This window comes from Mauremys reevesii, unplaced genomic scaffold (genome assembly GCF_016161935.1).
Source record: "Mauremys reevesii isolate NIE-2019 unplaced genomic scaffold, ASM1616193v1 Contig22, whole genome shotgun sequence".
In the NCBI taxonomy this organism is placed as follows: Eukaryota; Metazoa; Chordata; order Testudines; family Geoemydidae; genus Mauremys; species Mauremys reevesii.
Genome location: NW_024100832.1, coordinates 176,820 through 196,962, shown reverse-complemented (window position 1 = coordinate 196,962; position 20,143 = coordinate 176,820). Strand labels below are relative to the sequence as shown.

The 20,143-nt window shown below is 54.1% G+C and overlaps 2 protein-coding genes across 12 annotated transcripts in view; both read right to left on the bottom strand.

Moving 5' to 3' along the window:
* Positions 1-3,010: 3,010 nt before the first annotated feature.
* LOC120393533 (zinc finger protein 777-like) overlaps positions 3,011-20,143 on the bottom strand; it is an 88,623-nt gene continuing 71,490 nt past the window's right edge. For 2 of the 9 annotated variants that reach the window (XM_039518135.1, XM_039518141.1), the window contains exons 2-9: positions 13,243-13,359; positions 11,732-12,127; positions 11,164-11,290; positions 10,478-10,591; positions 6,784-6,912; positions 6,535-6,666; positions 5,758-5,871; positions 3,018-5,259 (exon numbers count right to left, since the gene is read on the bottom strand). In XM_039518135.1, coding sequence (XP_039374069.1) covers positions 4,238-5,259; positions 5,758-5,871; positions 6,535-6,666; positions 6,784-6,912; positions 10,478-10,591; positions 11,164-11,290; positions 11,732-12,127; positions 13,243-13,266 — 2,058 coding nt within the window. In that variant the 5' untranslated portion in view covers positions 13,267-13,359 and the 3' untranslated portion in view covers positions 3,018-4,237. Of the gene's footprint in view, positions 5,260-5,757; positions 5,872-6,534; positions 6,667-6,783; positions 6,913-10,477; positions 10,592-11,163; positions 11,291-11,731; positions 12,128-12,536; positions 12,650-12,921; positions 13,117-13,242; positions 13,474-20,143 lie in introns of those variants that run through there. The other 7 variants (XM_039518138.1, XM_039518133.1, XM_039518137.1 and 4 more) reach the window with 7 other exon arrangements.
* Positions 16,874-20,143, bottom strand: part of LOC120393532 (zinc finger protein 777-like) — a 41,844-nt gene continuing 38,574 nt past the window's right edge. For 2 of the 3 annotated variants that reach the window (XM_039518130.1, XM_039518131.1), the window contains one exon: positions 16,876-18,557. In XM_039518130.1, the coding sequence (XP_039374064.1) occupies positions 17,536-18,557 (1,022 nt within the window). In that variant the 3' untranslated portion in view covers positions 16,876-17,535. Of the gene's footprint in view, positions 18,558-20,143 lie in introns of all 3 variants that reach the window. The other variant, XM_039518132.1, reaches the window with a different exon arrangement.

Here is a 20,143-nt window from a genome sequence, read left to right as displayed (position 1 = left end):
GTCATTGGGTGACCCCTAGTTCTTGTGTTATGTCAGAGAGCTTTCCATTTTCTCCACACCAATCAAGATTTCATAGGCCTCCATCATGTCCCCGCTTAGCAGTCTCTTGTCCAAGCTGGAAAGTCCCCCCGTCTTTTTAATCTCTCCTCCTAGGCAAGCTGTTCCATGATAATCATTGTAGTTGCCCTTTTCTCTACCTTTTCCAACTCCAATATAACTTTTCTGAGCTGGGGCGAGCAGGGCTGCACCCAGTATTCAAGAGGTGGGCGTATCACGGCTTTATATAGTAAAAGGGGAGGGGCTTGGTTTGCCAGACTGATCAGCAAAGCCAATGCTGACAAACTATGTGAAAAGGCTAATTAGGGCGCTTATATTGACTCCTTAAGTGAGGAAGACAAGAAGTGTTTGTTAAGCCAGCTGAAAAAGTAAAGTACACGGATTTGATTCTTACATCTCTACAACAGCAGCAAAGAATCCTGTGGCACTATGTTACCAGCACTCCCAGCTATCTCCATGTGACAAATCAGTGACACCACTGATTTCCTGAGGAAACTACAATGCATTGGTGACCTTCCAGAGAACACCATCCTAGCCACCATGGATGTAGAGGCTCTCTACACAAACATCCCACACACTGATGGAATACAAGCTGTCAGGAACAGTATCCCTGATGATGCCACAGCACAACTGGTTGCTGAGCTCTGTGCCTTTATCCTCACACACAACTATTTCAAATTTAATGACAATATATATCTCCAGATCAGTGGCACCGCTATGGGCACCCGCATGGCCCCACAATATGCCAATATTTTTATGGCTGACCTGGAACAACGCTTCCTCAGCTCCTCAGCTCCCGCCCCTTCTCTACCTACGCTACATTGATGACATCTTCATCATCTGGACCCATGGGAAGGAGACTCTGGAAAAATTCCACCATGATTTCAACAGCTTCCACCCCTCCATCAACCTCAGCCTGGACCTATCTACACGGGAGGTCCACTTCCTAGACACCACGGTGCAAATAAGTGGTGGTCACATTAACACCACCCTATACCGAAAACCTACCGACCGCTATGCCTACCTTCATGCCTCCAGCTTCCATCCCGGGCACACCACAAGATCCATTGTCTACAGCCAAGCACTGAGGTACAACCGTATCTGCTCTAACCCCGCAGACAGAGACCAACACTTAGAAAATCTCCACCAAGCATTCTCAAGACTACAGTACCCACATGAGGAAATAAGGAAACAGATCAACAGAGCCAGATGTGTACCCAGAAGCCTCCTACTGCAAGACAAGCCCAAGAAAGAAACCAACAGGACTCCACTGGCCATCACATACAGTCCCCAGCTCAAACCCCTCCACCGCATCATCAGGGATCTACAACCCATCCTGGACAATGATCCCACACTTTCACAGGCCTTGGGTGGCAGGCCAGTCCTCGCCCACAGACAACCTGCCAACCTGAAGCATATTCTCACCAGCAACTGCACACCGCACCATAGTAACTCTAGCTCAGGAACCAACCCATGCAACAAACCTCGATGCCAACTCTGCCCACATATCTACACCAGCAACACCATCACAGGACCTAACCAGATCAGCCACACCATCTACGGTTCATTCACCTGCACGTCCACCTTTGTTATTTATGCCATCTTATGCCAGCAATGCCCATCTGCTATGTACATCTTCCAAACTGGACAGTCTCTAAGGAAAGGATAAATGGACACAAATCAGACATTAGGAATGGCAATATACAAAAACCTGTAGGAGAACACTTCAACTTCCCTGGCCACACAATAGCAGATTTTAAGGTGGCCATCCTCCAGCAAAAACTTTAGGACCAGACTCCAGAGAGAAACTGCTGAGCTCCAATTCATCTGCAAATTTAACACCATCAGTTTAGGACTAAACAAAGACTGTGAATGGCTTGCCAATTACAGAACCAGTTTCTCCTCCCTTGGTTTTCACACCTCAGCTGCTGGAACAGGGCCCCATCCTCCCTGATTGATCTAACCTCGTTATCTCTAGCTTGCTTCTTGCTTGCTTATATATACACACCTGCCCCTGGAAATTTCCACTGCTTGCATCCGAAGAAGTGGGTATTCACCCACGAAAGCTCATGCTGCAAAACATCTGTTAGTCTATAAGGTGCCACAGGATTCTTTGCTGCTTCTACAGAACCAGACTAACACGGCTACCCCTCTGATATCTCTACAACAACAACTTTTGGAGTCCATCAACCTCCACAGAGCTTTTACCGATGCCTGGCTTATAAAACCCCGACAGCTGAGTGGATTGAGGCACTACCAGCAATGGGGCTACCATGTGACCAGGGCAGAATAGAGAATTTGAACAGACTGGAATAACATATGATGAACCAATACAGATTTGATTTCAACTTCTTCAGCATCATCACTAATGGTTCAACCCAATTTTTGTGCTATGTTTCCTGGGATGAAAGAAGTAGGAATTCATCTTGATATCTAGTCCCAGTAGCTATTGAGCCCCCAGAGAATAAAATATGGCTGCATGGAGACAAACCCATCTGGCTCATCTTCACTCTACAGATTTCGGAATCTCTCTCTGAACAAGCCCTTTCATCTCCAATGAGATATTACCCCAGGAGCTGGCTGAAATCTACCCTCCCCCTCTCTCAGTCAAGGCAACAGGACAAGTGCCTTGCTGCCTGTGCCTGCCTGCTGAGCTCATGAACTGTAATGGTCAGAGATCGCACCAGCACAGAAGTATATTGAAGATGAACCCTGGCTCCCAGGGCCCAGGAGCGGGACACTAGCAGCCCCTCCTGGCGGGAGGTCGCTGGGACCCAGCAGCGCAGGTGGTGCCTGAGGGGCCCAGGGCCAAGGCAGGGCGGGTGGGGGCGCAGCAGGGCCGGAGCCTGTTCCTGGCACCTTCAGGGACGGGGGAATCCAGTCAGTACCAGGGCAGCAAGGGGAACCGGGGGCTGCATCCGGGGCCAGGGCAGCTCCCTCATTCTGTCTCCCCAAATCTACTCCTGCCGTCACCAGCCAACGCCGCCTCCCCGGGACTCACACCTGGGCCAGGAAACCAGAAATGAGAGACAGGCTGCCTGCTGCGCTGCATCCTAATGCCTCCTCCCCGCCAGGGCGCTCTTGTGGCGCGGGGTCCCGCGGGCTAATTGCTTTGTAAAGGAACGTTTCCCTTGCCCAGAGGCTGCCTCTGCCTTTCCCTTAGCAGCTCCCTGTTCTTCCATTGGGGTGACCAGGTGCACCAAGGCACCTGCTCCTGCCCCTTCCTTGTTTTATGAACCTCCAGCCTGGCCCCTTTTGTCGCATCTCTACACAGCCCTGCTCTTTGCTATCGTCAGTCATCTTCCCTCCTCTACGTCTCTCCTTTCCTCTTGCCCCACCCCCACCCTGGGCCGCTGGCAGCTTTTAACACACACAGCCCTAGCAGCACACATGGGCCAGGACCCTGCACCGGCAAACTAGCACCTGGCTTCACAGCGCGTGAGTAACACAGTGAGAGCAGAGCCCTCCCCTCTCAGCCCAGCCCTGCCGCCGAAGGTGGAGCCCCAGGTTCCCAGGTGATTAACAATTTTAAATCAAGATGGGGCTATTTTGTAAAAAAAAAAGAAGTGTTGCTCTATTTCAGCCGAAGTCAAGTGGTGTGCGTTATACAGGCAGTCAGACCAGGTGACCCCAATGTGCCCACCCGGCTTTGGAATCTGTTTAAATACTGACACATATTAACTGCTAAACACGGAGTCACTTATCCGCTGCTGCAAGCCACCCGCCATGCTCCATCCATTTGTATTGTCCCATTAAAACCGGAGCTTTTCACTTCAATATTCATTTGCCGCCAGTTCATGCTCCTGCGATCGTGACGTCCTGCTGCAGTGTAGTCACTTTATTCTAACCTCTTATCCAGGAACAAATCTGCCTGGATTGTCACGCCTGGGTTTACCATCGGCACTGACGCACCAGGGCTTGGCCTTAATTGCCTTCGCAGGATAAGGTGAAATCAACAGACACCCTAGTCTCCCAGGTGAATTGGCCGTAGATCATTAAAAATCAAAGACCAATCCTCCCCTTGGCTACACCTGCGCAGCCCCCCAGCTTGGCTGGCTGTGAGCGTGGGCAGGCCAGAGGCAGCTATTCACACTGGAAGCCGTTGAGCCATTCAGCGTCTCCCTCCTGCAGATTGCCCCGCTGACCCCTCAGTGTTTCTGCAGACCGGCTCTCTCGCCTGTTACGATTTCTTCTTCCTGTGGCTGCGTTTGTGCTTGAGGAGGTGCTGCCTGCGGATGTAGGTGTTCCCGCACTCGCTGCATTGATAGGGCTTCTCTCTCTTCGTGTGGACTTTCTGGTGGTCCGTAAGGTGGTGGTGCCGGTTGAAGGTTTTGTGACACTGGGCACACTGGTAGGGCCGCTCCCCGGTGTGGATCCTCTGGTGCCGGATGAGGTCAGAGGGACAGGTGAAGGTCTTGCTGCAGTATGGACACAGTATGAGCGACCCCTTGCTGCGGTTGGCGTGCATCCTTTTGTGCACGACGAGGCAACTACTCTTAGAGAAGTGCTCCATGCACTCCCTGCACGTGTACGTCCTTTGCACAGGAGGCGGCTGGAATTTGCTCAGACTCGATTTGTGACCCAGCCTCTTGAGCCGTTTGGTGATACCGCTGGAACCATCTTCTGTCTGGCTTCGGGGCTGGGACGCAGGGGGAGCCGCTTGGCCTGAACGTTCCTGAGGAGCAGAGAGCGTGCAGGCCCCCGCAGCTGTCTGGTGTCGCAGATGCAGCAGAAATTTCTGCTTGGCTCTGAAACTTTCCCCACAGCGTGTGCACTCGTACAGCAGCTCGTCTGCGTGGCCCTTCTGGTGGATGATGAGATTTATCTTCAGCCTGAAGCTCTTCCCACACACTGTACACTCAAACAGTCTCTCTCGAGTGCTCTTTCTCTGGTGGTGGATCAGGGGCACATCCTGGTGAGCGGAGGTCCCTGTCCTGCTCTCTGCGTGGCTTCTCTGCTGTGTTACTGAGCTGCATGCAACCTCCTGGGCTGTTACCTCCCCAGGATCCTGGAAATCCTCCTCTTCAAATCCTCCCAACATCGTCCCCAGCACCTGCAGGTTTTCAGAAAGTTCCTCCCCAGGGTCCTGGACACGCTCCCAGGATTCCAGGACAGCTTCCTCTTTTGCTCTCTCCAGCGACATCCCTGGCACATCCTCCACTTGCTGCACCTCGGTTTTGATCACAATCCCCTCATCATCAGCTGGAAATTAAACAGAATCCAGAGATTACTCACTCCATCGGTTTGGCATGAAGGAAACCTAAAGGGCTGGACTTTCCTGATTCCTAAGCTCAGGGGCTGGGTCCCGTCTGAGGCCAGCACGCTGGCATGATGCTAGGCCGTGGCTGTTCAGAAAGAGGCAGACATCTCCCACCTCAGTGTTTACAGAGGTTAGGAAATGACCTACTATGGGCAGAGTAAAATTGACCTCTGGGCTTTAAGTGATGCACAGGCCTCATGCTGGGTCACTGCCCCAGGTGAGTCGCACCAAGAGGCTCTCCTGTTGGGTAACCCCCTTCCAAAGCGGCCTCAGGTGACTCTCGCAGAAGACAGGCTTTGGCGTCACCCTTGAGTTATCCCATTATGCTTCTCTGAGGTGTCGTCATGGAGAGCCTGACGTTAACAGTGTGGGACATGGAGGCTGGTTTGACTGGTCAGTGATTTAACAAAGTCACTTGACAGTTCCTCTCTGGCTGAGACCTGAAGTGATGAGTTTCAACCCCACATGAACTGTAAGAGCCACGTTCCAAAGCTCTCTCATTGCAGACAGGGAACGACGCTGCTGGCAGACTCTGTCCCGGCTGCCCCAGAGAACTAAAACAGGAAACAATGGGCACGTTTGAGTGCAGCGCTGGAATAGCAGCTGGCTGTTTTTATTTAGCTGATTTCAGTTGTTCCTAGTTCTGAACAACCTCAAAGCTAGGCTGAAAGAGTAGCCAGCCCCCTACCATCAGACACGATCACTGGAGTTACACAAGGGAGGAGTGGGACCAAATGCACTCCATTCAGCCCTGTGTGATTAGAGCACCTGGTGGGGGAGGGGGATATAATGAACATACCAGTATCAGGGGGTAACCGTGTTAGTCTGTATCCACAGAAACGAGGAGTCCAGTGGCACCTTAAAGACTAACAGATTTATTTGGGCATAAAAAACCCACTTCTTCAGATGCACTTAAGGTGTCACCGAACATACCAGCTGTTCCTTCTCTGAATCAGAAACAGCCAGTGATCGCACACGCCATGGCATTTCTTACTCTTCACAACCCTTTCTGGTGGGCAAAGGGATTTACAGTCATTTCTCTACCCCTTGGGACCATCTGCATCACATAAAGGCCCGTCCTGAAATCTTCAGGCAGAGAGACAGGCCTGGGAACATCACGCCGTCACCTAAGCAGCTTAGTGCTGCCGGGGGCCAAGGCACCTAATGAGGTGGCTTAAGAGTTACAACAAAACACAAATGCTGGTTGCTCCAAATACCTTCGTCAGAGGGAAGAGGAGGAGACCGGCTCTGCTTCACTGAGTCCTCCGAACACTCGGAGGAAGGACGGGTGATGGGAGGGATTAACTGCCTGCAGTTGGTTAGGACTGGTAGGAAGCCATGAGGAACATCTGCCGTGAAGAGATGACAAGTGCTGGTTACCACTGGCTTACATACAGCAAGCAGGCACTCGTAAAGACAGGATTTACTGCTCTGGCCGTTTCTGGCTGGGTTAGTCTGTTACTCACCTGGGCTGCAGTGTGGTGGGTCTGCTGGGATTTTACTTTCTTCCAAGGCACCTTGATCCTGCACATGTGGCTCCTCCTCTTGTTTGATCTTTGACAGAGCGTCACTTGTCAACCTGGGGGATTCCGGGCCTGAGAAAGAGAATTACGTCGTTTTACAGATAGCCACCGATTGAAAAGCAGCACCTTGGGTTTGTGCTGGCCATCCATGCAGGGATTTCATCCTCACTAATGTTAGCAAAGCACAAGTGCCATTTTCACTAGGTCATCACACTGCAATGAAAATCCAATCCCATCAACACAACGTCACTGTGTGACAGACCTCATTCCCTGAGACTAAGAATCCCTGGGTTCTCAGCCTGAGGCTCACGAACTGGTCGCAGTCACTTCGCCTCCTATCAGAGAATCTAAGTAGCAGCGTTTGTTCGGCCTGCACATGCGCTCTCCCTCCCTCGTGGCCTGCCTGGAGGCCATCTAGTGCTGCGTGGGCAAACCACCCTCTGTTCCTTCTCTACTGCAGAGCCCCTTGTCGAGAACTCCGAAGTCAGGGGGAGGAGGGTGGGTGGAGGAACACCCATAGGGTCATACATCTCAAAAAACCATCGTTACTGCACAAGGTGAGTAACGTCCTCTTCTTCTTTGAGTAGCATCCCTATGGGTGCTCCACCGCAGTGACTTCCCAGCGGTATCCCCCATGGCGGATGGGGCTTTGGGGTGGAGTCTGTTACTGGTGATGGTGCTGAGGAACTGAAGAGTCCCAAGTAATCGCGTAGTGTTCCGTGAAAGCATGGGCAGAGGTTGCTGTCCTGCAGATTTCTGAGATGAGGATGTCTTTAAGAAACGCGACCAAGGTAGAAACGGCTCTTGTGGCGTGCCTGCGGCTTCCTGACGGGGCAGCAGGTTACGCACATGGTAGCAGCGGTTAGTGCAACCGGAGACCCATCTCGAGAGTCTTTGAACTGATATTGTGGTGCCTCGGGATCTTTCTGCGAATGAAAGGAAGAGTTTAGGAGACTTCCTAAAGTCCTTAGTCCTGACCAAATAAAATGCTAGGGCTCTCCTAACAGCCGCATATGCAGTCTTCCCTCTCTCTAGTCACAGTGTGGTTTTGGAAAACAGGCGGGGAAGTGAATTAGTTGGTTCATATGAAAGGACGAGGTTACCTTGGGTAGGAGCGTGGGACGTGGCCTCAGAGTGACTTTGTCCTTAAAGAAGACCGTGAACAGCGGCTGTGCCAACAACACTGCTATTTCCACAGCTGCCGTGCTGAGGTAATGGCCACAAGGAATGCTGTCTTCACGGACCGGTGTAGGAGGGAGCAAGTGGCCATGGGTTCAAAGGGTGTTCTAGTTAGTTTTCAGAACCAAGCTGAGGTCCCATGTTGGAGTGGGTGATCCGACCTGTCGGAAGCGGTTTCTCACACTCGTGAGGAATCTGCGTGTTGCTGGATGGGCGAATACTGAGTGTCCGTCCACCTGATGCTATGCCCACTAGATGTATTTAACTGCGAGCTGAGAAAGAGACCAGACCTTCTGAGACCTAGAACAGAATCTAGGATCAAAGGGAGGGAGGAAGATGTGGGAGCCACGTTTGGAAGCTGTGCCCGGATAGGCCACTCTAAGAATGCCACACTCAGGGCAGACTGTAAGGAACAGGGCCCGCACTCCTCCAGAACTGGTGGTTTATTCTATAATAGAGTCACCAAACCAATATCAAATGAGCTTTTGTAGCACCACACTGGTTAACAAGAAGCCAAACACGGTCCCCTTTAAGCGTTCCAGTCCTTGGCTGCTATGTGATGCAATAGAGGTGCGTCTGCCAGATGGCCTTGGCAGGGTCTAAAAGCACCTCACTGACTGGGAGGGCAATTCTGGAAGAGGAAGAGGTTTGCAGTACGTTCAGCAACTTGTGGTGTGAGTCTTTCACTTCCTTGAAGGGAGTTTGCAGAGCCTCAGCCACCTCTTGGAAAAGCTTAAAATCATCAGCTAATGATGGAGGAGGGGGCATCACCACCTCATCAGGTGAGGAGGAGATGTTCATCGGTGGGGTGGTTTTCACCTCTATTCTGGCCTCCTGTTGCTTGAAAGTTTCTTCCCAAGCCTCTGGGGCTCTGGATACAGAGTCCAGAGGGGATCGTCTGGTGGACTCTCAGTGGGAGATTCTAGATCCCGAGAGGTGTGGGGTCTGTAGGCTGCCCGTGGATCCCAGCAAGGCCACTGAAGGGGAAGGGCATGGGTGGCACTACCCCCGGGTGACCATACCAGGAAGATTGGGGATCTCAGCGTGGATGCAGCTGTGTAGGTCTCAGATGCTAAAACAGAGGGTTGTGACATAAGACCAGAGACAAGCGATCCTCCTGGTCACTGTGTGACTCCCCCCGGAGTAGGGTGGGGCTGATAAGGGCGCTGGAGGTGAACGCCCCGGTGCCGATGGTGGTTCTGGGGACCGAGATGGGCTCGGTGCTGGAGCTGGGTACCAAGTAGTGGGGACTCTCGGGACCTTACGGTTGTGGAGGAACCAGAGAAGCAGAACTCCGGTGACATGACTGTGGTCGATGCTGTCAGGGACTGTTGTTGATGCTGACTCTGTACCGGCGGCCTTTTATGTGCGGCTCATTCTGACAGGAGCTGCTTTGAAGTGCTCCATGCCAAGGATCTTTTTGTTGGCACCAATTTTGTAGAGACAGTACCGACAGTGGTGCCCATTCCCCAGCCTGGGTCCCATGGGTCCCCAGGCATATGGAGCTCTTGGTGCCACTCCTTGCAGTCATTGGTGCCAAAGTGACCGAACACACCAGGGATCCCCTTTGGCTGGTCAAGAGCTTGGTTTGAGGGCTTGCAGACTTTAGAGGCAGCCAGCCGACTTTCTCTGCAATTCTCCCTCTCTGGAGATTGAAGGCTCTGGAGACGACCTTCATCCTGGAGTGGATTCGGGACCAGGGTCAGCACCCTCCACGGGGAGGAGTTTCAAGTTTTGCTGCTGGTTCTTTTGGGATCTAGCCTTCAGCTGCTGGCAGAAGCTGCACTTCTGCAGAATACGTGCCTCTCCGAGAGACGCGGGACACAACAAGAGTGTCCATCCATCCCTGGCATTGCCTCCCTGCAGGAGAGGCACCTTTTAAAACAGGGCGGGAAACGGTCATGTCCCTACTTAGGCACCAACTTTATGGGTGCTCTGGGGCTGGAGCACCCACGGAAAAAAATAGTGGGTGCTCAGCACCCCCTGGCAGTCACCACCATCAGCTCCTTCCCTTCCCCCCAGCACCTCCTGTCCGCCGAGGATCAGCTGTTCAGCGGTGACAAAGGGGAGGAGCGGGGGCAGGAAGAGGTAGAGGGAGGCAGGGGGTGGAATGGAAAAGGCCTAGGGGCAGGGGTGGAGTGGGGACAGGGCCTGGGGCGGAGCGGGGTTCGAGCACCCTCGGGAAAGGGGCTCTCTAGGCACTACAAACGCTAATGGAAATGCTAAGAACTAAAAACTGAAAACAACTTTTTCCGTTCCCGGGCCAAGGGCGACTGAGAAGGAGCAGCGGGCGGTTCGCCTGCGCAGCGCTGGATGAGCTCGAGGCAGCCCACGAGGGGGAGAGGCCGCATGTGCAGGCCGAACAGACACTGCTACTGAGAGTCTCCAGTCAGAGGCCCAGACACACCTACAGTGCAGCACCCAGAGGGACGCTAACTGAAGAAGCAGCAGCACTCACCTGTGCAAGGCTCCACAGGGATTTCTACTCTCTCTGAGTCCTGCTGATCCCGGATACATGGCTCTTCCCCTTGTTCAATCCGGGCTAAGATGTCAGGCTTGGAAATGGCATAATCTATTTCAAAGAAAAGAATGAGAGCAGGGAACACAACATTACAAAGAATTGCAGATTTTCCAACGAGCACAGAATGGCGGGAGCACGGCTCTTTTGAAAATCTGGCCCCGGGGGTGGGGGCTGAGCATTCGAAAATGTGGCTCTTAATCTCTCTGGGCCTCAATTCCCATCCATAAAAAGGCGACGCTACTGCCCTGCCTTACGGGGGTTTGTGAGGATGAGGCACGTGGGTGCTACCTACAGTGACAGAGCGTGGATCAGAACCAAGAGAAGTCAGAAATGGACATCATCAGATTTCTGCAAAGACGACTCGGGCCGGAGCAGATAAATGCAATTATTATCCAGCGGGAGAAAGCACAGGACATGGAGAGCTCAAGCCACCACTGGGTAACTTTCACTCTCTGTTCCTATGGGAGGATGCACAGAGTTGTAGCTCTCGAAGATTTTCTGAAAGTTCAAGTGCTGACCTAGCAAAATGCAACGTAAGTGGAGGATAACTCCGAGCTGGATTGCAGCCCACGAACTGCACACAACTTACCGCTTCTAACGAAGGAGGGAAAACGGATCCTTACCCAGCGAGATCAAAGTCTCATAATTCCCCTTCATCACGTTCTTGTAAAGCTCCTTCTGCCATTCCTCTAAGCTCCCCCACTCCTGCTCGTTGAAATACACTGAGACATCATTGAACGTCACCGGCACCTGGAATCACACGCGTTGCATGCTCAGCGCCTGCTGCTTTTGTACCATCCTGTTAACAGCTCCTTACATCTTTTATTAGTTATGAGACAAGGAGCACAAACAACCCCCAGCCCCACTCTCACCACAGCCAGTCACTAGCCCCTCTGGACAAGGCAAGGCAGCCTTTCTTCCATCCCTGTACCTTAAAAGGACTTCAGGACCTCCCCGCCTCCAGGGGACTCCTGCACTGGTTAAACCTTCATCCCTCTGCAGGCTGCTGACAAACCTCATTGTGTACGTGCTGGGGCCACATACATCACAATTTGCAGCTATAGTGCCGTGGCTCATGGGGCATCCCCAAGTGGTCCCAAGATTTCACAGCATGGTGGATGAACAAGACCATCTGATCATTCTATATTATATTTTGCTCGCATCCCTCGGCACGAGCTGGGACACAGTTACCTGGGGGACCAGCCCTTTAGTGCCTGGGGGGAGTCTCAGGATCCAGAAGTTCCTGTTCTTCAGCAGGTTCTCCACGTTCTCCAGCCTCCTCTGCAGCAGATTATTCTCCTGGATCAGAGTCTCCAGCACGGCCCACTTACTCTCCAGCTGGTTCCCAAACTCCACCACTGTCCTCTCACAGTCTATTAATTTCTTCTCAGTCGTCCCCGTTCTCCCCTCCAGGTTCAGCCACCGTGAGGTGTGAGCCTCCACCTTCCTCTCCAGGGCTTGGATTGACGTCATTACAGCCAGGGAAATCGCTGCTGTGCCCAGCTGAGTTTCTCTCACACTTTGTTCCGGGACGGCAAGGGGTTGGAAAGGCATCACACCCTGTTGCTCCGAGTCTGGTTCCACAACCTGTTTGCAAGGACAGCAAGTGAAAACTGAGCCAGAGATAGAACCAGAAACTAGCTGCAGAGGGAAAATTATGGTGACCAGATGTCCCAATTTTATAGGGACAGTCCTGATATTCAGGGCTTTTTCTTACATAGGCACCTGTTACCCCACCACCACCTGTCCCGATTTTTCACACTTTCTATCTGGTCACCCTAGGCACAATACAGAGCTGCTCCCACTCTCCATGCTGCTGAGCACTTCCCAGGTTTCAAAGTTTGCTCGCACTCCCAGTGTGGCAGGCACAGATCTCCTGATATTTTCATCATAGGCTTCAGGTAGGATCGCGGACCTTAGCCCGTGAAATCTAGCACGACACAGGGCGGGGCCTGACTACAAGACTCAAGAGGGTTATTATGGCCCCATTCGTTACCTGCAGTTCTATTAAGTGGGTGGCCGCATTTTTAGATCCCGGCCTTGGCAGCAACCAGGGTCCAGGCAGAGTCAGAACCAGGGCCGGCTCCAGACCCCAGCACGCCAAGCGCATGCTTGGGATGGCATGCCGCAGGGGGGGGCGCTCTGCCAGTCGCCGGGAGGGCGGCGGGCGGCTCCGGCGGACCTCCCGCAGGCGTGCCTGAGGAGGGTCCGCCGGCCTGCGGATGCTCCCCCGGAGCCGCGGGACCAGCGGACCATCTGCAGACACGTCTGCGGGAGGTCCCCCGGAGCCGCGGGACCGGCGACCGGCAGAGCGCCCCCCGCGGGGAGCCGCCCTGCTTGGGGCAGCGAAATCGCTAGCGCCGCCCCTGTTCAGAACCCACCTTCCAACTCCCGCGGGCACAACCCGCCCCGCGGTGCCACGCGGGAGCCGGGCAGAGCCGGCCCGGGAGAGACGCCTTGGTGGCCCCGTAAGAGCCCTGAGCGCCCCCGCTGGCCTGGCCGGCCCCGAGGAGCCCCCCGACAGCCGGCGGTGAGCGGGCGGGTCGGTGTTCAGCCGTCCCGGGGGCCGCTCTGTGGCCCGCACGGGCCGGGCCCGCCGGCACCGCACCCGTGACCCCCGCGGCCCGGCTCCCGGGGCCCAGGCCGGGCGGGGCGGGGAGAAGCTCCCGGGGCCCGAGGCTCCCCCGCCCGCCGGGCCTCACCTGGGCAGCGGCCCGCTCGGCCATGGCCCCCCCGGGGAGGCGGGCGGGGCTTCTCCAGCGGGCCCGGCCCGGCCGAGCTCCGCTCCCGCTCCGGGCTGGGCAGGGTCCCGGCGCCGCCTCGCCACGGGCCGGAGCAGCACACGGCTCCCCCCAGGAATGGGCTGGTTGGGGTGTGCACTGAGCATGCGCAAGGACCGCGCATGCTCAATAACATCTGATGAAGCCACTGCCCTTCCCCCTGCCCTTACTAGCCCTGGGCGTCTGCCGGCTGCTTTGTACAGGGGGGTGAGCAGGGGCCGGAAGTTGACTTGGGGGGGGGGGTCAAGCAGCTGGAGGCAGGGTTAGGACCGGGGCTGGGGGGAGGAGGGAGAGGGAGTTAAGCCCAGGGGTCAGGGGCTGCCAGAGGGTAAAGCCCCAGCACAGGCAGGGGCAGGGGGGTGACAATTACCCCAGGGCCGAGCCCCCAGGGTTTGCAATGGGGGGGGGGAGCAGAGGGGCTTTTTTATCTCCCCTCCCACAGACAGCACCTCTCAGCAGGGGCTGCCCAGGGCTGGGCTCTTAGAGGCACAGGCACCCCAATGCCCAGTCACTGCTGCGCCTCCTTCATGTAACCTGCTGAGGTGCTGCAGCAGGAGGCTTAATTCAGTGTAACTGGGCCTTCCTCACCCCCTGCATTTCCCCAACACCCCCCAGTGGTCAACTAGTTACATGCAGTGCTGCCAATTTTGTCATTGGTTGGAAACTGAAATTGAAACCTCAATGCACAGTTTAAAAGCAGATACAGTGTATGAGAAAATACTTGTACCTGAAAAAGTATAATAGGGTTGAACAGTCTAAACAAAGCCTAGCCCCCTCAGACAGCTGTTCTTGCTGACACGGTCAGCGCACGGGCTTCAGCGATGTTGGCCAACCTTATCATTTAAAAATATGATTTGTAAGCAAGGTCTGAATGAGCTCTGCCCTGACAGCTCGCGCTGAGCCAGGGATGGGGGAAAGGCTTTAGGACCAGAAGGTATTTACATGAACTCACCTACTCTGCCAAGGCATCCAGCAGACAGAGCTGCGTTGCCAAAGTGATCAATTTTGACTGATGCTGGGAATTTCTATACTAAACATTTTTATTAGAATTAATTTTTACATAAGAACAGCCATATTGGGCCAGAGCAATGGTCCATCTAGCCCAGTGTCCTGTCTTCCGACAGTGGCCAATCCCAGGTGCTTCAAAGGAAATTAACAGAACAGGGTAATTATTGAGTGATCCATCCCGTCATCCACTCCCAGCTTCGCCAAACAGAGGCTCTCAGAGCATGGTGTTGCATCCTGCCCATCCTGGCTAATAGCCATTGATGGACCTGTCCTACATGAACTTATCTAGCTCTTTTTTGAATTCTGTTCTAGTTCTGGCCTTTATAATACCCCTGCCAAAAAGTTCCATAGGTTGATTGTGTGTTGTGTGAAGAAACACTTCCTTTTGTTTGTTTTAAACCTGCTGCCTATTCATGTAATTGGGTGACCCCTAGTTCTTGTGTTATGTGAGAGAGCTTTCCATTTTCTCCACACCAGTCAAGATTTTATAGACCTCCATCATGTCCCCCACTTAGCAGTCTCTTGTCCAAGCTGGAAAGCCCCCCTGTCTTTTTAACCTCTCCTCATACGGAAGCTGTTCCATGATAATCATTGTAGTTGCCCTTTTCTCTACCTTTTCCAACTCCAATATAACTTTTCTGAGCTGGGGCGACCAGGACTGCACACAGTATTCAAGATGTGGGCGTATCATGGCTTTATATAGTAAAAGGGGAGGGGCTTGGTTTGCCAGACTGATCAGCAAAGCCAATGCTGACAAACTATGTGAAAAGGCTAATTAGGGCACTTACATTGATTCCTTAAGTGAAGAAGACAAGAAGTGTTTGTTAAGCCAGCTGAAAACGTAAAGTACACGGACTTGATTCTTACATCTCTACAACAACAACTTTTGGATTCCATCAACCTCCACAGAGCTTTTACAGATGCCTGGCTTATAAAACCCCGACAGCTGAGTGGAGTGAGGCACTACCAGCAATGGGGCTGCCATGCGACCAGGACAGAATAGAGAATTTGAACCAAGTGGAATAACATACGATGAACCAATACAGATTTGATTTCAACTTCTTCAGCATCATCACTAATGGTTCAACCCAATCTTTGTGCTGTTTCCTGGGATGAAAGAAGTAGGAATTCATCTCTTGATATCTAGTCCCAGTAGCTATTGAGCCCCCAGAGAATAAAATATGGCTGCATGGAGACAAACCCATCTGGCTCATCTTCACTCTACAGACTTCGGAATCTCTCTCTGAACAAGCCCTTTCATCTCCAATGAGATATTACCCCAGGAGCTGGCTGAAATCTACCCTCCCCCTCTCTCAGTCAAGGCAACAGGACAAGTGCATTGCTGCCTGTGCCTGCCTGCTGAGCTGATGAACTGTAATGGTCAGAGATCGCACCAGCACAGAAGTATATTGAAGATGAACCCTGGCTCCCAGGGCCCAGGAGCGGGACACTAGCAGCCCCTCCTGGCAGGAGGTCGCTGGGACCCAGCAGCGCAGGTGGTGCCTGAGGGGCCCAGGGCCAAGGCAGGGCGGGTGGGGGCGCAGCAGGGCCGGAGCCTGTTCCTGGCACCTTCAGGGGCGGGGGAATCCAGTCAGTACCAGGGCAGCAAGGGGAACCGGGGGCCGCTGGGCTGTAGCCGGGCCAGGGCAGCTCCCTCATTCTGTCTCCCCAAATCTACCCCTGCCCTCACCAGCCAATGCCGCCTCCCTAGGACTCAAACCTTGGCCAGGAAACCAGAAATGAGAGACAGGCTGCCTGCTGCGCCGCATCCTAATGCCTCCTCCCCGCCAGGGCGCTCTTGTGGCGCGGGGTCCCGCGGGCTAATTGCTTTGTAAAGGAACGTTTCCCTTGCCCAGAGGCTGCCTCTGCCTTTCCCTTAGCAGCTCCCTGTTCTTCCATCGGGGTGACCAGGTGCACCAAGGCACCTGCTCCTGCCCCTTCCTTGTTTTATGAACCTCCAGCCTGGCCCCTTTTGTCGCATCTCTACACAGCCCTGCTCTTTGCTATCGTCAGTCATCTTCCCTCCTCTACATCTCTCCTTTCCTCTTGCTCTGTCCCCCTCTTCTTACCACCCCCATTCCACCCTGTTCTTCCTTTGCTCTGTCATCCTGTCTTCCCCTCCTCCCCCCACCCCGGCGTAATATACCCCATGCCCATTGGCATCCCGAGCTGGCTCCAGCCCCCACCTCGTCTCCTTTCACAGCCCTGCAGAGGGGAGGGGAGGGTTCCCCACACTCTCACTGCACAGGGCCACAGGGAGGTCAGGTGGAGCAGGGGAACCTGCTGCCAGGCTCCAGGCTCCCTGGGCTCAGTGGGCGTTTGGAGGGGACAGAGAGTGCAGGATAGAGCAAACACCACCACCCCCACCCCGGGCCGCTGGCGGCTTTTACCACACACAGCCCTGGCAGCACACATGGGCCAGGACCCTGCACTGGCAAACTAGCACCTGGCTTCACAGCGCGTGAGCAACACAGTGAGAGCAGAGCCCTCCCCTCTCAGCCCAGCCCTGCCGCCGAAGGAGGAGCCCCAGGTTCCCAGGTGATTAACAATTTTAAATGAAGACGGGGCTATTTTGTAAAAAAAAAAAAAAGAGTTGCTCTATTTCAGCCGAAGTCACGTGGTGTGCGTTATACAGGCGGTCAGACCAGGTGACCCCAATGTGCCCGCCCGGCTTTGGAATCTGTTTAAATACTGACATGTATTAATCACTGAACACAGGAGTCACTTATCCACTGCTGCGAGTCACCCGTCGCCACGCTCCATCCATTTGTATTGTCCATTAAACCCGGAGCTTTTCACTTCAATATTCATTTGCTGCCAGTTCATGTTCCTGTGATCGTGATGTCCTGCTGCAGTGCAGTCACTTTATTGTAACCTCTTATCCAGGAACAAATCTGCCTGGATTGTCACGCCTGGGTTTACCATCCGCACTGACGCACCAGGGCTTGGCCTTAATTGCCTTCGCAGTCTAAGGTGAAATCAACAGACACCCTAGTCTCCCAGGTGAATTGGCCGTAGCTCATTACAAATCAAAGACCAATCCTCCCCTTGGCTACACCTGCGCAGCCCCCCAGCTTGGCTGGCTGTGAGCGTGGGCAGGCCAGGGGCAGCTATTCCCACTGGAAGCCGTTGGCCCATTCAGCGTCTCCCTCCTGCAGATTGCCCCGCTGACCCCTCAGTGTTTCTGCAGACCGGCTCTCTCGCCTGTTACGATTTCTTCTTCCTGTGGCTGTGTTTGTGCTTGAGGAGGTGCTGCCTGCGGATGTAGGTCTTCCCGCACTCGTTGCATTGGTAGGGCCTCTCTCTCTCCATGTGGATTTTCTGGTGGTCCACGAGGTGGTGGTGCCTATTGAAGGTTTTGTGACACTGGGCACACTGGTAGGGCCGCTCCCCGGTGTGGATCCTCTGGTGCCGGATGAGGTCAGAGGGACGGGTGAAGCTCTTGCTGCAGTATGGACACAGTATGAGCGACCCCTTGCTGCGGTCAGCGTGCATCCTTTTGTGCACGACGAGATACCTCCTCTTAGAGAAGTGCTCCATGCACTCCCTGCATGTGTACGTCCTTTGCACAGGAGGCGGCTGGTATTTGCTCAGACTCGATTTGTGACCCAGCCTCTTGAGCCGTTTGGTGATACCGCTGGAACCGTCTTCCGTCTGGCTTCGGGGCTGGGACTCAGGGGGAGCCGCTTGGCCTGAACGTTCCTGAGGAGCAGAGAGCGTGCAGGCCGCCGCAGCTGTCTGGTGTCGCAGATGCAGCAGAAATTTCTGCTTGGCTCTGAAACTTTCCCCACAGCGTGTGCACTCATACAGCAGCTCGTTTGCATGGCCCTTCTGGTGGATGATGAGATTTATCTTCAGCCTGAAGCTCTTCCCACACTCTGTGCACACAAACAGTCTCTCCCGAGTGCTCTTTCTCTGGTGGTGGATCAGGGCCCCACCCCGGTGAGCGGAGGTCACTGTCCTGCTCTCTGCGTGGCTTCTCTGCTGTGTTACTGAGCTGCATGCAACCTCCTGGGCTGTTACCTCCTCAGGATCCTGGAAATCCTCCTCTTCAAATCCTCCCAACATCGTCCCCGGCACCTGCAGGTTTTCAGAAAGTTCCTCCCCAGGGTCCTGGACACGCTCCCAGGATCCCAGGACAGCTTCCTCTTTTGCTCTCTCCAGCAACGTCCCTGGCACATCCTCCACTTGCTGCACCTCGGTTTTGATCACAATCCCTTCATCATCAGCTGGAAATTAAACAGAATCCAGAGATTACTCACTCCATCGGTTTGGCATGAAGGAAACCTAAAGGGCTGGACTTTCCTGATTCCTAAGCTCAGGGGCTGGGTCCCGTCTGAGGCCAGCACGCTGGCATGATGCTAGGCCGTGGCTGTTCAGAAAGAGGCAGACATCTCCCACCTCAGTGTTTACAGAGGTTAGGAAATGACCTACTATGGGCAGAGTAAAATTGACCTCTGGGCTTTAAGTGATGCACAGGCCTCACGCTGGGTCACTGCCCCGGGTGAGTCGCACCAAAGACTCTCCTGTTGGGTAACCCCCTTCCAAAGCGGCCTCAGGTGACTCTCGCAGAAGACAGGCTTTGGCGTCACCCTTGAGTTATCCCGTTATGCTTCTCTGAGGTGTCGTCATGGATAGCCTGACGTTAACAGTGTGGGACATGGAGGCTGGTTTGACTGGTCAGTGATTTAACAAAGTCACTTGACAGTTCCTCTCTGGCTGAGACCTGAAGTGATGAGTTTCAACCCCACATGAACTGTAAGAGCCACGTTCCAAAACTCTCTCATTACAGACAGGGAACGACGCTGCTGGCAGACTCTGCCCCGGCTGCCCCAGAGAACTAAACAGGAAACAATGGGCACGTTTGAGTGCAGCGCTGGAATAGCAGCTGGCTGTTTTTATTTAGCTGATTTCAGTCGTTTCTAGTTCTGAACAACCTCAAAGCTAGGCTGAAAGAGTAGCCAGCCCCCTACCATCAGACACGATCACTGGAGTTACACAAGGGAGGAACGGGACCAAATGCACTCCATTCAGCCCTGTGTGATTAGAGCACCTGGTGGGGGAGGGGAATATAATGAACATACCAGTATCAGGGGGTAACCGTGTTAGTCTGTATCCACAGGAACGAGGAGTCCGGTGGCACCTTAAAGACAAGACGGTTACTCACCTGAAGTAACTGGTGTTCTTCGAGATGTGTTGCTCCTATCCATTCCATGTAGGTGTGCGCGCCGCGCGTGCACGGCTCTCCGGAACATTTTTACCCTAGCAACTCCAGCGGGCCGGCTGGCGCCCCCTGGAGTGGCGCCGTCATGGCGCCCCTTATATACCTCAGCCGGCCCGTCCGCTCCTCAGGGCCTTCTTGCCGGCTCTTCCGACCGTGGGTCCGGTGGGCGGGTCTGGAATGGATAGGACCAACACATCTCGAAGAACACCAGTTACTACAGGTGAGTAACCGTCTTTTCTTCTTCGAGTGATTGCTCCTATGCATTCCATGTAGGTGATTCCCAAGCCTTACCTAGGCGGTGGGGTCGGAATGAGACGTGGCGGAGTGTAGCACCGCAGAGCCGAAGGCTGCGTCGTCTCGGGACTGCTGTACCAACGCATAATGGGAAGCGAAGGTGTGGACAGAAGACCAGGTGGCCGCTCTACAAATGTCCTGGATGGGGACGTGGGCCAGGAAGGCGGCTGACGAGGCGTGCGCCCTCGTCGAGTGTGCGGTGAGTCGGCACGGGGGGACGCGAGCAAGTTCGTAGCACGCCCTTATGCAGGATGTCACCCAGGATGAAATCCGTTGGGAGGAGACAGGCTCGCCTTT